The sequence below is a fragment of the Protomyctophum parallelum genome, assembly GCF_964188405.1.
Source record: "Protomyctophum parallelum genome assembly, chromosome: 1".
Taxonomy (NCBI): domain Eukaryota; kingdom Metazoa; phylum Chordata; class Actinopteri; order Myctophiformes; family Myctophidae; genus Protomyctophum; species Protomyctophum parallelum.
The window spans coordinates 88,003,973-88,018,972 of record NC_139697.1 but is presented as its reverse complement, the minus strand read 5'-3'; the positions used below and the strand labels follow the sequence as shown (position 1 = coordinate 88,018,972).

The window sequence follows — 15,000 nt, the reverse complement described above, 5'->3', positions numbered from 1 at the left end:
TCCATTGACTATACTGGGAAATCACGCACTTTCCACATTCCGTTATGGAGGATTTGTGGTGCCAGAGTGCCAAAATCTTGTCCTAATCTCATCTACAAAGACTGCACTACAGTATATGCACCGGAAGAACTTTGATGCAGATCGGTCAAACAGTTTGCGAGATCCACGTCATAAAAACACAGAGAAATGGTGTTAGGTGGAGAAGGAAAGCAAACAGGCAGAAAGAGAGAGAGAGAGAGAGATGGGAGGGGGGAGAGGGGGGGGGGGGGGGAGGGAGAGAGGGGGGGGGGGAGGGAGAGAGGGGGAGAGAGGGGGGGCAGACATTAAGACATTAATGGGGTACCTTGTTCCTCTCTCTCTACTGGCCTAATGAGGGTGCTAATTAAAGTAGCAGAATAAAAGGTGTGGGGGGGGCAATTAATTTCAACCATTTTGTGTTACGTGTGTGCGCGTGTGTGTATACATGTGCGTGTATGTGTGCATGTGCATGTGCGTGTGCGCGTGTATGTACGCTCAGCCGTGCACATACACATACACGCACATTCTTGTGTGTGTGCGTGTGTTTGTGTGTGCATGTGCATGTGCGTGTGCGTGTGCGCATGTGTGTGTGTGGGGGGCTCCCGGTCGCTGCCCGCACAGAATACAAAACTCTGATGCTGGCATTCAAGGCAACCAAAGGTATGGCTCCCCCATATCTCGCAAGTATGATTGAACCCTACAAACCCTCCCGCGCACTCAGATCAGCCAACGCAGGGAAGCTGGAACTACCCTCACTAAAAACGCCGGGACAACGCTCCACACGTCCCAAACTCTTCTCCCTTCTGGCTCCAAAACTGTGGAATGCACTTCCCATTGCAGTCAGAACTGCAGCATCACTCCCAATCTTCCGCCGTAGTCTGAAAACCCACCTTTTTAGACTCCATCATGGCCCATAGCACTTACCCTAACCCCTTAGATAGCATTTCTGTAGACTTAGATAGCATCTGATACAGACTTAGACTTAGATAGCATCTGATACAGACTTATAGCATGTTATGTAGACGGCACTATAATTGCATTGTATATAGTCATAGCACGCCATAGTACATATGTATAGCATAGTAGTATATATATAGTTTATATGTATAGTCTCATAATATAGATATTCCACTGTTACTTTCTTAGCTTACGCATGTTTTATGATAAATGCTTTTGTGATGTATTCCCATGCTTTTGTTCTTGATTATTGTAAGTCGCTCTGGATTAAGAGCGTCTGCTAAATGCCTAAATTGTAAATTGTAAATTGGGGTGTATGCTGGCATACTGTACACACATGTTGGTGCTCATTGACCTCTAGAATCCTTTCAAAGAATAAACAAAATGTGCCACATCTCTCTCTCTCCAACACTGATGTTTTTACTGTGATAATGGCTCTCTTTCTGCCCTCTACTGTAGTTCTCTCATTTACTCCTGTCTCCTGTCCTTCCTATAGTTCCTCCTGTCCTGTATGTCTCTCCCTACTTCATGTCTCCTGTCCTTCCTATAGTTCCACTTGTACAGTATGTCTCGCCCCATACTCTCCACACTGCGTGTCCATGTCTCGTACCGTCTTCCAGGGTGGTGGCGTTGATCTCCGTGCTGGAAGGCCCGGTCCCGGCTCTGTTGAAGGCCTGGACCACGACCCCGTACTGGGCGAACTTCTTCAGGTTGTCCAGCGTGTACACCTCGCTGTCCCCGGTGGCCTTCATCTCCACGATGCTGTACTGGCCGTTGCTGCCCGGCCCGTTCTCCCTGTAGCCGATCTGATAGCCCCGGATCACGCCGTTCTGCAGTTCCTTTTTGGGGGCCTAGCGGGCGGGGGGGGGGGGGCGCACGATAAAACACATTATTTTGGCGTACAAAAACATTGCACGATGATGAAGTCATCAAAGTTCAGTAAAAAGTCCATAGACTTGGCTGCCACTACGTCATAGTGTACCGTGGCACCCACTACGGGTGCGGGGGTGGGGGAACACACAAACACACGCGTTGTAGCGGCTAGAGCTGCTCAAATAGCACAGTTAGAACAGTTTGTCCGTTAAACGTTTTCTTGCTATACGGTAATAGCAAAAACGGCACCTACCCTCCATGTGACCCGAATGCTCTGAGATGTCATGGGCGTCAGAATCACCTCCATAGGGGGACCATCCGGTTCTGTAAGGGAAAACGTGTCAAACACCATGTTACCATGTATATATATATATATATATATATATATATAGGGCTGGTCCGTCCCAAAAAGCAAACAAACAAACAAGTACGATTATGAAAGACAATGCGGGAGCCGGGCGGACGAGAGATCATAGTGGTTCCAGAAGCAGTGTTGTTTTTGGCAGCAAAATTTCTATTTTAGTTTAGTCATAGTCTTTGGACTGAAACTTCATTTAGTTTTAGTCACATTTTAGTCACCTGGAATGTCTTAGTGTTAGTCTAGTTTTAGTCGACTAAATGTCATAAGATTTTAGTCGACTATAAATCTACAGTTGATTTAGTTGACTAAAATGTATTTTGGCGGGTCTTGATGCCGTCGTAATGAGTGTTTTTACACTTGCTGAAAATAGCGTTGTGAGCTTGTAGATCAGCTATTTTCAGCATGCAACCAAGTGTAAAATGACTTGTCCACTAGTCCCTTCCTAACATTTTAGTCTAGTTTTTATTTGTCGACGAAATTGTCAGTATATTTAGTCTTAGTTTTAGTCGTCGTAGCTTAGTTTTAATTTAGTTTCCATTTGTTTTTGTCAGTGAAAATAGGTAGTCGGCGAACATTTTTCGTCTTAGTTTTAGTCGACGAAAACAACACTGTCCAGATAGCCACACTGCGAGTCACTCACGTGCTTCCTCCGTGCTGATGGTGAGCTCCTTGCTGGGCAGGCTGCGGCCGATCTTGTTGAAGGAGTACATGCGGATGCTGTAGACACAGGCCGGGTGGAGCTCCACGATGTTGGCCTGGTTGTTGGTGGGCGATATGTTCCTGGTCGTGTACATGTGATCCCAGGTGTCTGTTGTTGGGAACAGTCCAACATGGGGAGACGTTAGCTATATAGCTGAAAGCAATTTTATGACCTAAACACAAATTATTGATATAATATTTGCCCCACTGGTGCATCTTAGGCCTAAATGTAACGCCATGGGCTTTCTTCTAGTAGTAGTACATCTTTAAAAGAACCCCATGGGGCCTGGGCCGTGGCTCAGCGGTCCAGGCAGCTTGGCCGGTATAGTCCAAGTCTCGCGGTGTGCCGCGGGCTCGACTCCCGATCCCGACGGCCCTCACTGCATGTCACACGCCCCCCGCCCCCATCTCTCTCCCCCATTCCCTGTCAGCCTACTGTCTGTCCCTCTATAAAAAAATAAAAAAAATAAAGGCGAAAGCCAAAAAAAAAAAAAACAACCCCATTCAGCCTTTCTTCTATAGGGTCCATTTGGTTCCTAACTATCATTTAGCTGGGGACTCCCTGGAACTCCCCCGAGGACCCCCTGGGGGTCCCCTGGACCCCACCGTGGGAACCACTGATCTAATGCAACATGGAGTAGCCTAACCTGTAGCAGGGCTTGTGAATCTGTCTTCCAATGAGCTCCTACCTGACTTGTTCTTGTACTCGATGTCGTAGCTGGTGATGATGCTGTTGCCGTCAAACCTCTGGATCCAGCGCAGGTTCATGCTCCGGTCCTTCACCTCTCGCACCTCCAGCTCAGGGGGATCTGGGGGTTCTGTGTGTGTGTGTGTGTGTGTGTGTGGTAGGAGATTAGATAAGAGAGGTTAGGTAGGTCGTATTATGCACTGTTTTGTAAATAATTGACATCATCATCGACATTGATGCACTAATATGAGCATTGCTTATAGCTTTGCTTGATTATTAAGCGTGCGTGCGTGCTTGCAATAGCTAAATCTATTGCTCATTTGAATAGCTAAATCTAGTAATTCAATGAAGTAATGAAGTATGCTACAAAGGTGTAGGGCTGAAGTCACACCTGGCCTGAGTCCAACTAATTAGAGTCAGAGCTATAGGTGTGACTATGCACCTGCTGTGCATCTCGATGCACACAGGATATATCAGCCATCCTCACACACACACTCAAATAGAGCCTCTGTCTGTCCAATACATTACACAACGTGCTCTCCCCTGTTTGCAGTTTGTTCTGCATAGCACAGTTTCAGTTTCAACTTCAGTTTCAGTTTATATACCGTAGCATGGTGAGCAGCACGTTATGTAGACATGGCACTCTATAGTGTATAGTTTTCCTTAGATAGATATTCCACTGTTAGGTTCTTAAGCTTACGTAGGATTCATGATGACTATTATTAAGCGTGCGTGCGTGCGTGCGTGCGTGCGTGCGTGCGTGCGTGCGTGCGTGCGTGCGTGCGTGCGTGCAGTATATGCTGTAGGAGTGTAGGGCTACCTTGCACAGTGAGCTGGATGAGTCCTCGGCCCTCTCCATAGGAGTTGATGGCATGGCATGAGAAGAAGACAGAATCTCCACGTTCAGCTGGGTTCAGCTGGGGATAAAAACACAACAACACAGACAGCAGGCAATCAATGGTCAAAGCATGGCATGAAGTCTAGAGTGTACGACTCAATCCATCCACTTATTTTGCACAAGGTCAGTGTCGTATCGTTTAATGATCCACATTCACAAATTATTTATGCTATGCCAATGTTCGTATGTTTATTTCACTGTTTAGTGTAGTCTGCAACTGTAGTCAGAGGCTGCATCTTTAAGAACAAATGCAATTCTGAACAGGTGGGTTTTCACCCAGTAGGAAGTGAGGGGGGGGCGTCTCGGATGTGTTTGGGGAGAGCGTTCCAGAGGGTAGGGGCGGCCACAGAGAAGGCCCAGGTTTTGCGTTAGATTTTTTTGGGGAACCTCAAGGAGGCCGGCGTCGCTGGACCTGAGGGAGCGGGATGGGGCGTGTGGCTCGAGGAGAGCGGAGAGGTAAGGGGGAGCCAGGTTGTGCAGTGCCTTCTAGGTGGCGAGGAGTATAGTTTGAAGTCGATTGTGACTCAAACCTTGAGGCTTGTTGAGGGGCAAAATGAACATTATATTGTCTTGTATAGTTCCTGAAGCGCGCCTCTCTGAGACACCTATATGAGATAGCAGATGTTTCGTTTGATCTGTTATGTAAAATCACTGTAGCCTTTATATTCACTCAGTCTGCGAGGGCGGTCAAGCAACTCCACCCTATACTGTACATGTTATTCACCTCTGTAGATAACACTGAAATGTATAAAAGGTTGTCATTACAGGCTGATCGCTAATGCAGTCACCCAGTCACCTGTGTGCCCGTGGGCCACTCTCTGTTTCTGCCTCTGATTATAAACCAAGAACCAACCGAGGAAACATCAAGGTGCCTGCTGTCTGCTGCCTCAATTGTTGTCTATAGGTAGTATATCTCAAAGTCTCTGTACACAGAAAGAACTCCGGTGTGTCAAATATTTAAGTTATCACCCCTTCACCTATCACCGTCACGTCCTTAAGTATTACTCCCCCCCCCCCCATCTGGTTTCTCTCTCTCTCTCTCTCTCTCTCTCTCTCTCTCTCTCTCTCTCACACATTTTAAAGTATGTTATTGAATTTCCACAAATTACAAGGTATCACAGTACAAGACTTGGATTACATTCAGATACAGGCCTACATGTCATCATAGAAATACATCAAGGTTACGCTCGGCCGTCACATGACACACACACACACACACACACACACACACACACACACACACACACACACACACACACACAACACAGCTGGACTGCAGGCTGGCCGCTCGTGACGCTGCTCAGTATAATGTTCAATCTACACAGTCTACACAGTACAGTTTGCCTCTATTCTTCCATTACGTTGTTCTCTCTCCCGTCCGTCCGTCCGTCTCTCTGCTCTGTGTCTGTTTGTTTGCGCCTCTCTCTGCCTGCAGCACCAAGTGGACCGCCCCGACCAATTACTTCCAGACCAATTGGTGAACGCGGTGATGAATGGCCCCAGAGTGAAAGGACTTGTCGGACAGTAAAAACAGAGAGATGTGTCGGGATCCGCGGCGATATCGATAGCGATAGCATTCAAAGTATGAATGCGCCTTTAGTCTAATACGAAGGGCGGAAAGAAATCCACATTGACTTGTTTATATTTGCATCTGTGTCAGCGCCTCGGCGGCGGGCAAGGGTTTCTATTTTTGGGTCCGTTGTGCTGATGTTGTCCACTTTATAATTGATGTATTTACCAGACACCCTGATCCAGAGCGAGTTTAAGCACTAGTCAGCCAACCAGTCGGACCATAAGTGGTCAAGTGAGAATTGTGCATAAATTGTGCAGAGCAATACGTTCAGTCAGTTCACTGGCAGCTGACCATTGGTCGGTTTCAGCTCCATGCGTCTGCTCTCCACCAGTCATATACTGCACACGCACTTCAATAATAGAGCCGTTTGCATTGCTCATGTTCTTGTTTGCCGTGTTGTCTCCGAGCTGCTGCTGCTGCTGCCCAGAGTGGTGTAAAGACAATTCCCTTCACCCCAATGGACCAATTTCCTGATTGTGGAATAGTTCCCAGAGCAAATACTATAGCAGCGCAGTAGAGTTACATCTGAATCACTTTAACATAAAAGTGGAACTACTTGAGGTCTCAGTAAATCATGTGACGAGACTTTTGGACTGCTGTTGTCACCACTCTCTCTTTACATCACTGATGCTGCCCTTCCACCTCCCCAGCTGTACCACCTGTTGTTGTGTGGTGTGCATGGGGGGGGGATTCAGAACTCAGAAGGCTCTATTTGGTAGGGGACGCAGGAGAGCTAGTGCTCATCAGAATACGTACAGTAAAGGCAGATCCATTCATTGCCAAACCGAATAGCTAAATCTATTGCTCATTTGTTTTATTCATTCAAAAACGTTTTCATTCAATTCATTCATGAAGTAATGAAGTATTATGTGCTACAAAGGTGTAGGGCAAGGGGCCAGCTAGGCACTCCAATGTTGAAGCGCTGGTCCCTAGTGGTAAGAGGAAGGACTGCAGGCGGACCCGTGGATTATTGACGAGGAAACCCCGTGCAACCGAGCGCTCAATGTTAAAGCCCAGCTGCACTTCCGCATTTGGGCACCAAAATGTGGTGCCCAAATGCTGAATCAGCGAAAAATGCGGAAATAGACGGTCCTTCCGGCAGCCTTCCGGGTGCTTCAAAACGCCACTGAGCAACTTCCACTGACATGAATAGCGGAGGGGGCGGAGCTTCGCGCCAGTTCAGTCTCTATCCTTTTAATACTCTGTGGTGTAGGGTGGCTGAGGGCTGAAGTCACACCTGGCCTGAGTCCAACTAATTAGAGTCAGATCAAGGTGTGACTATATGCACCTGCTGTGCGTCTCGATGCACACAGGATATATCAGCCATCCTCACACACACTCAAATAGAGCCTCTGTCTGTCCAATACATTACACAATTCTGTACATTACACAACGTTTGCAGTTTGTTCTGCATAGCACAGTTTCAGTTTATATACCGTAGCATGGTGAGCAGCACTTTATGTAGACATGGCACTCTATAGTGTATAGTTTTCCTCAGATAGATATTCCACTGTTAGGTTCTTAAGCTTACGTAGGACTCATGATGACAATTTTTTATGTTTTGACGTATTACCATGTTTTTTGTTCTTGCTTACTGTAAATCGCTTTGGCTTAAGAGCGTCTTTAAATGCTATAAATGCCTAAATTGTAAATGGCATGATTCTGTATACGCACTGGAAAATACTACACCATGTTATTCAAGGATCCTGCTATTGTCTGTCCTCCACCACTGAGCCAGTCACAGTAGCCTCTCTAAATAACATGTAATGTACAGTACCTAGGCTAGCATCAGTGAGCATACTTGCACTTACTGTGCGCATCCAGTAAACATAATCAGCATCTATATTGTCTAACCCATTCTGTATGGGAACCCCTTTTGGTGTTTTGACTAAGCATTATGTTATAATTTAGCTATTGGAAAATAGCAGATCTAACAAACTAAGACATTCTGAAACTACTCAAATAGGATTCCCTTACTCTCCTGGAACTGTAAGACCCGTTACACTGTGAAAGTTAATAACAAGAAATGTAACAAATGACTTGTAACAATTACGATATGTACTGTGATGCCCTACGTGACCCACCTGTTTACTGAAAAATCAAAAGAAAAACATAAAAGAATAGCAGAAAATAGCAGATCTACAAGCTCATAGCGCGCCACCGAGTGGCGCGCTACGAGCTTGTAGGTCTGCTATTTTTGAAAAATCGTAAAAGTGCGGCACATCTTTGAATATACAGTATATATTCTTTGCAGAGCGAACGTTTTTCTTATTTCGACGTCAGGCCTATAACAACACCGTCATCAAGGCGACGACGTGCACAAAGTGACCCGCGGGGCTGACCTTGAGCGTGGAGATGACCTCGTCTCCCTTCTTGTTGATGGTGATGGAGTAGCGGGGGTTCCTCTCGGCGTCGATGACCGTGTCGCCGCGCTCCCAGCGGATGATGATGGGCTGCTCGCCCCTCGCCGTGCAGTTCAGCTCTTTGGTCTGGCCCTTCTTCGCCATGGTGGTGTTGGGGTGGCTGGTGATCATGGCGGGAACTGAGCAGAGCGCGGCGCACGCGGAGAAACACGCGCACGCGCACACACGCACACACACAGACACACACGCACAGACACACACACGCACACACACTTACGTCAGTGAGGTGAATCATATGATTTGGAGTAACGAGAGGAGGGAATGCTATATTAGAAAGTGGGAATGTATTACAGACATTTCAGGGAACCCCCACACCCACACACACACACGCGCACACACGCGCGCACACACACACACACACACACACACACACACACACACACACACACACACACACGCTCTCTCTCTCTCCATTTCCATTTCACGCTTCAAGCCCCCGTCGGCCACTCTTGCTCTCCCCTCCTCTTCTATTACTCCTCCTGACTTGACTCACTGTCACTCTCCTCCCTCTTCTGTTCAGACGGAGGTTATTGATCCGGGAGGAGGGAGGGAGGGAGGGAGGGGGGTTCCTGTGGTTTTGTTTCCATCACTAATTCATCAAGCCCCCTCTTTGCAACCCCCCCGACCACAAAACAAACATTCTGGAGTGTGTGTGTGTGTGGACAGGCTGCCGGAACAAATCAATCAATGGTGAAGATCCCCGGCAGCGTGAAAGATACAGGAGATGAAGGTATTGGTGTGCGTGTGTGTGTGTGTGTGTGTGTGTGTGTGTGTGTGTGTGTGTGTGTGTGTGTGTGTGTGTGTGTGTGTGTGTGTGTGCGTGCGGGCGTGCGTGCGTCCGCAGCGCTATGAGAGTGACAACAGGACGCGTTCCGCTCCAGAGGTATATACTGTAGCCGTTGCAGGGGCCGAGGTCGAGGTGACATGCTTACTCTTGACGGTGAGGATCATGCTCTTGCTGATGTCCGAGCCCACGCCGTTGGAGGCCTGACAGAGGTAGTAGCCCCGGTCGTCCTCCAGGACGTGGCGGATCAGCAGGGAGCCGTTGGACATGATCTGGATGCGGCCGGTCAGAGGAACCGGGTGGTACTGTTGAGGGTTTCCCACACCTGTGGGGACCGGAAAAAGACAAAACATACACACACACACAGTCGGCCTTTAGTGCTATAGTTTGGTACTGTCGCAGTTCAGTAAAATGGACCTTTGTGATCTCTTTTTCATGTCATGTTGCCTGTTTGTGTTGATGAAGTGCTGTACACAGTATAAGTAAGTAAGCCTTGCCGAACCATGAACCAAACCATAGGGCAACAGGAGCCTATCTCCTGTTTCTGTAGCGTGAGGCAGCTCGATGTACAAGTACACCCCCGGCCGGGGATCGAACCCCGACCTCCCAGTCTCAGGGCGGACACTGTAACCACAAGGCCACTGAGCTGGTACTGCAGCTGTACAGTATACATACAGTATGCTTACCTTTGGCGTGTTTCCACATGACCTTCGGGGGTGGGTATCCCTCCACAGAGCAGTTGAGCACACCGGCCTTGCCGTAGATTCCGTCCTGATTGTTGGGCTGCACCACGAAACGCGGTGGCACTGAGGAGAAAGAATGTATCATGGCGTCAGGCTTTTTAGCTGCAGCCATAACCGTGAGTAGCTATAGTATAAGTCTATAGGGCCCAACATTAGAATATGGATCTAAACGTATTACTTTTTTTCCCAAGTAATATTTCTTTTTTTAAATGCAATGTTGTGCAGTCATTAAAAAAATAAATCTAAGTAATTTCATTAAAGGGCCACTTCACCCCTTTTGCAACCAGATCAGATATTTACAGGACACAAGAAACACTTTCCTGTTTTTTTGTATTTGTACATTGTAATACAGTATGTGTTTTTAGATATCTTAGTCATAACTCCATCTTCATGACAAAAATGTGGTCTCGGCCTGGGCCGTGGCTCAGCGGTCCAGGCACCTTAGTCTGGCAGTGTGCCGCGGGTTCGACTCCCGATCCCGACGGCCTTTACTCCATGTCTCCCCCCCCATCTCTCTCCCCATTTCCTGTCAGCCTACTGTCTGTCGCTCCATAAAAATAAATACATAAATAAATAAATAAAAAGGCGAAAGCCACAAAAAAACATTAAAAAAGGAAATAAAACGTGGTCTCACTTCCTTCCTGGACTACATGTTGTCTCAGTAAGACGGCCCACATGGGGTGTCTCCCCTCCACAAGTGCACCAAAGCATTATGGTCATTGTAGGAATTCAACAATCCAGTCAAACTCTAGTCAAACACACAGACTTCATTATTTTTCTGGCCACAGGGTGCAAATTTCAAATTGTGCTACTGTTATTTTTGCCTAAATAGAAGTGTATATTTGTACGTCTCTAAATGTTATGATGAATTGAACATGGTGGACCCTATTGTAAACAAGTGTAATGCTTATGGTGTCGTCCACAATTAACAGTCTTCTATTGAGTTGTGCTTGAAATGTATACTGTACTTCTCCAAACTGTTAATAAATTATTCAATCAATCAATGTGATTGCAGTTTCCTCCAGTGGTGAAATTGCCCTTTAATTAGGAAAATGCATGTTTAAGAAGTTGTGAAAATAGCCGATCTAAAAGCTCAGACTTGTAGATCTGCTATTTTCACTAGTTTTCTCTCTCTCTCTCTCTCTCTCTCTCTCTCTCTCTCTCTCTCCACCTACACCTACACCCAGTGTTGTTTTTGGCAGCAAATTTCTATTTTAGTTTCAGTCATAGTCTCTTGAATAGTTTCCATTTAATCACATTTTAGTCACCCGGAATGTTTTAGTGTTAGTCTAGTTTTAGTCGACTAAATATTTATACGATTTTAGTCGACTAAATCTACAGGTGAATTAGTCGACTAAAATGTGTTTTGGCAGGCCTTGATGCCGTCGTAATGACTGATTTTACATTTGCTGAAAATAGCCGATCTACAAGCTCACAACGCGACGCGCTGCGACGCGTTGTGAGCTTGTAGATCGGCTATTTTCAGCATGCAACCAAGTGTAAAATGACTTGTACTGGATCTCTTGTCCACTAGTGCCTTCCTAACATTTTTAGATTGACAGTATAGTCATAGTTTTTGTCATCATAGCTTAAGGCCTATTCATAGTCTGGATTTTCCGTGGTGGGGTGACCACCGCTCCGGTGGTGAGCTGACCACCCGAGCTGAAATAACGTTGAGCGGTGGTGAGTAAAAACAGAGAGAAGGGCTGGAGCGGTGGCGGTGGTTTGCTCTTCACCGCGGCTCAGTAACGTCACGTTGTAGTTCGGTGGTCACCTCACCACCGAAAATCCAGACTATACTATGAGCCTTTAGTTTTCATGTAGTTTCCATTCCGTTCCCGGCAGTGAAAAAAAGGTAGTCGACGAACTACTTTTCGTCATATAGTTTCATAGTCGACGAAAACAACACCGCCTCCACCTCCTCCTCCTCCTCCTCCGTCCCCCTATAGCCTATAGCTCACCGGTGACAATCAACTGCCTCTCCCAGCTGACGGTGGCTGCGGCGTTGCTGGCGATGCACGTGTAGTTCCCGTTGTGCCTCAGCGTCACCTTGGAGATCTGCAGGGAGCTCATGAACTCTTTGGTCTCGATGCCCACGCCGGAGGCGGAGCCCGGCACGATGAGCTGGCCGTCTTTGTGCCAGGTGATGCGTATGGGCATGTCCCCGGATGACACCACGCAGGCAATGTACATGAGCTTCCCCACCGAGGTGGAGGGGATGTCGAACGGCTGGATCAGGGGTGGCACTGTCGGGAGGAGGGGGGGAGGGGGGAAAGAAAGAGCATGGGGAGAGAGGTCAGAGTGATATTGAAGAAGATATGGAAGAAAAGAGTGGCGCTGTGGCCCTCTCTGGAGCAACGCTGAGAGAGAGAGAGAGAGAGAGAGAGAGAAGGTCATTGGCCAGCGGGCCCCCCTCCACTCGGCCCCTCCCCGCAGCCCATAATAGCTGTTCTGGTTAGAGTCCAATTGGCAGGAGGAAGTCATTCTGTTGCCATAGTAATGGAGGCCGGGGTGGGCGGGTGGGGTGGGGTGGGGGGGGGGGGGGGGGGCGATACTACAGCTGAGACATCTGGGGGATTTAATCTAGGCCTCATTATTATTCATCTAATTAAATCAGAGACACACTCACACACACGCGCGGGCGGGCGGGCGGGCGGGCGCTCGCACGCATACACAAACACCTTTAAACACCTCTGCAACCTGCATCACACAGCCCCATTCTTACCCCACTCACGGGCAAAAACCAAAACGCAGCAATGCGCTACATTTTTGATCCATCTTAAAAATCTACCTCCACCATTATTATGATAAAACACAGATCTCTACCACCTCCGTCCTTCTCGGCCTAATATGCTCCGAGCTCCGTGTCCCCTTGGCTCTTACCCAGTGGTGTTATAGGAGCCATATAAGTATTCACAAATACAAATGACAAATTATCAAGTACATTTTCAAAAAACTGACAGAAATCTTCAAAAATATTGAAATGAGTATAGAAACTCCCGACGCATTGCAGTGGTCGACTTTCACTCAATTTGAAATGGGGCTTAAGTCGTCTTTGGGTCCAAAGAAATGGTCTTCCTAGAAATGAAGTGGGGTCAAAAGTACACTATTTGTGATTTAACCGTATCACTGCCACCTGGTGAACGGATCTACTTGGTTTTAGTGTGACGCACGTCCACTTTGCCGCTCCATTTTAGAAGCTAAATATTTAGCGTCAAGGCCAGCGAGCCAAAATGAGGCCATCCTTACTCTAGAAAACGCCAATGTTCCAATCGGGATCACCGGACAATGAGAAAAGGCCTTCCGAACATCGGGCGTTTTGTCACTCAAAACCATGGAGAACTCGGTAGATTTAGAGGTATTCAGCGTTTCAGTGTGCTTGTGTGCGAGAAGTGAACGGCAGTGCGCAAGCGCAAAACCGGTCTAGCATCGCTGAAGAAGGAAAGGCCAAGCAAGAAAAACAACAAAAAACAAGAAAACGGCGATCCCGTTTGATAATAAAGCTATATAATACGATGGAGCGTTCCGTCAGAAGCAGTTGACAGTTGGATTATAATTGGCGGAATGTACAAGCTTGTAGATCTGCTATTTTGGAAAAATCTTGAAAATGTGGCGCACATTTGGAATATGTTCTTCTTTCAGAGCGAACGTTTTTAACTCAAATCTTTGCTTCTGGAACAACATAATTTTCAGACGGGGCCGGCGGCCAATTACATATAATCTTTGGGGCTCCTTGGCATTGTGGAAGAAGGGACTTCCGCACACGGACACTTGCTAGTTCAGAGCAATGTTATTGAGCAACGTTTCGGTCTTGCGACCTTCCTCAGGCTCCTTGGCATGAACCACTGACACAGAAACATGAGGTTTAACCCTGTGAGAACCACTGACATACTGTAGAAACATGAGGTTTAACCCTGTGAGAACCACTGACATACTGTAGAAACATGAGGTTTTTCAGAAAACTGTCCTGATGTAGAAGACATTTTGTAGAATCGAGCTCAGGTCTAAATGGGTTAAATGGTGCATTTATATAGCACCTTTATTCAAGGCGCTTTACAGAGATTGTGCATCACATTCACCCATTCACACACCGACGGCGGCGGAAACCATGCAAGGCACCAACCAGCACACCAGGAGCAATTAGGGGTTCAGTGTCTTGCTCAAGGACACTTCGACACCAACTCCGGGGGAGCCTGGGTTCGAACTGGCAACCTTGCGGTCACCATCCAGCCACACTACCCCTGAGCCACCGCCGCTAGAATTTAGAAAGCAGCAGAAGTGTCCCCCCCACCCCACCCCACTGGGCCCCTCTCCCTCCCTCATACCTTTGACGCTGACGTGGACCGTCTGGTTGATGGACAGCTGGGGCTGGATCAGGACGCTGCACAGGTAGGTGCCCTCGTCGGCGCCCTTCTGCACGTCCGTCAGCCGCAGCGTGCCGTTCTCGTACACCACCTGGCGGTGGTTGTCGGGCAGCTGCATGCCGTCCTTCAGCCACTTGATGGAGTAGTACGGGTAGCCGATCACGCGGCACGTGATGTAGGTGTTCCGGCCCGCCACTGCCGTGATGTCGCGCATGGCTCTGATCCTGGGCGGACCTGGAGATATACCCGGGGGAGAAGAGAGGGAGGGAGGGGAGGGGAGGGGAGGGGAGGGGAGGGGAGGGGAGGGGAGGGGAGGGGAGGGGAGGGGAGGGGAGGGGAGCGGAGGGGAGGGGAGCGAGGGAGAGAGATAGGGGTGGTTGAAGAGATGGAGGACATGGAAGAGTGAGGAAGTAAAGGTTCAGGGACAGAGTGGTTGAGAGGGTGGAAGTTGAAGGGGGTTGGAGAGGGAGGTTAGTTATGCTCCCTTCGCTGAAGGAAGACTGTGGATATTTGTTACTGTTTTTGTTGAGCCTAGCCAGTCATAGTTCTATGTGATGGTGTGGATGCCGCGTGTGCCTCTACGTTACCCTCTGCTACACTGTCCCATGGCCTACTTGAG

The 15,000-nt window shown here is 47.9% G+C and overlaps 1 protein-coding gene across 2 annotated transcripts in view; it reads right to left on the bottom strand.

Annotated features, from left to right (window-relative positions):
• LOC310871341 (cell adhesion molecule DSCAML1-like) overlaps positions 1-15,000 on the bottom strand; it is a gene marked incomplete at its 5' end in the record, with an annotated part of 145,037 nt that overhangs the window by 32,392 nt on the left and 97,645 nt on the right. For both annotated transcript variants that reach the window (XM_083782826.1, XM_083782827.1), the window contains 10 exons: positions 1,586-1,826; positions 2,102-2,172; positions 2,850-3,017; positions 3,598-3,726; positions 4,417-4,513; positions 8,410-8,609; positions 9,423-9,599; positions 9,961-10,080; positions 11,979-12,263; positions 14,343-14,615. In XM_083782826.1, the coding sequence (XP_083638952.1) occupies positions 1,586-1,826; positions 2,102-2,172; positions 2,850-3,017; positions 3,598-3,726; positions 4,417-4,513; positions 8,410-8,609; positions 9,423-9,599; positions 9,961-10,080; positions 11,979-12,263; positions 14,343-14,615 (1,761 nt within the window). The remainder of the gene's footprint in view (positions 1-1,585; positions 1,827-2,101; positions 2,173-2,849; positions 3,018-3,597; positions 3,727-4,416; positions 4,514-8,409; positions 8,610-9,422; positions 9,600-9,960; positions 10,081-11,978; positions 12,264-14,342; positions 14,616-15,000) is intronic.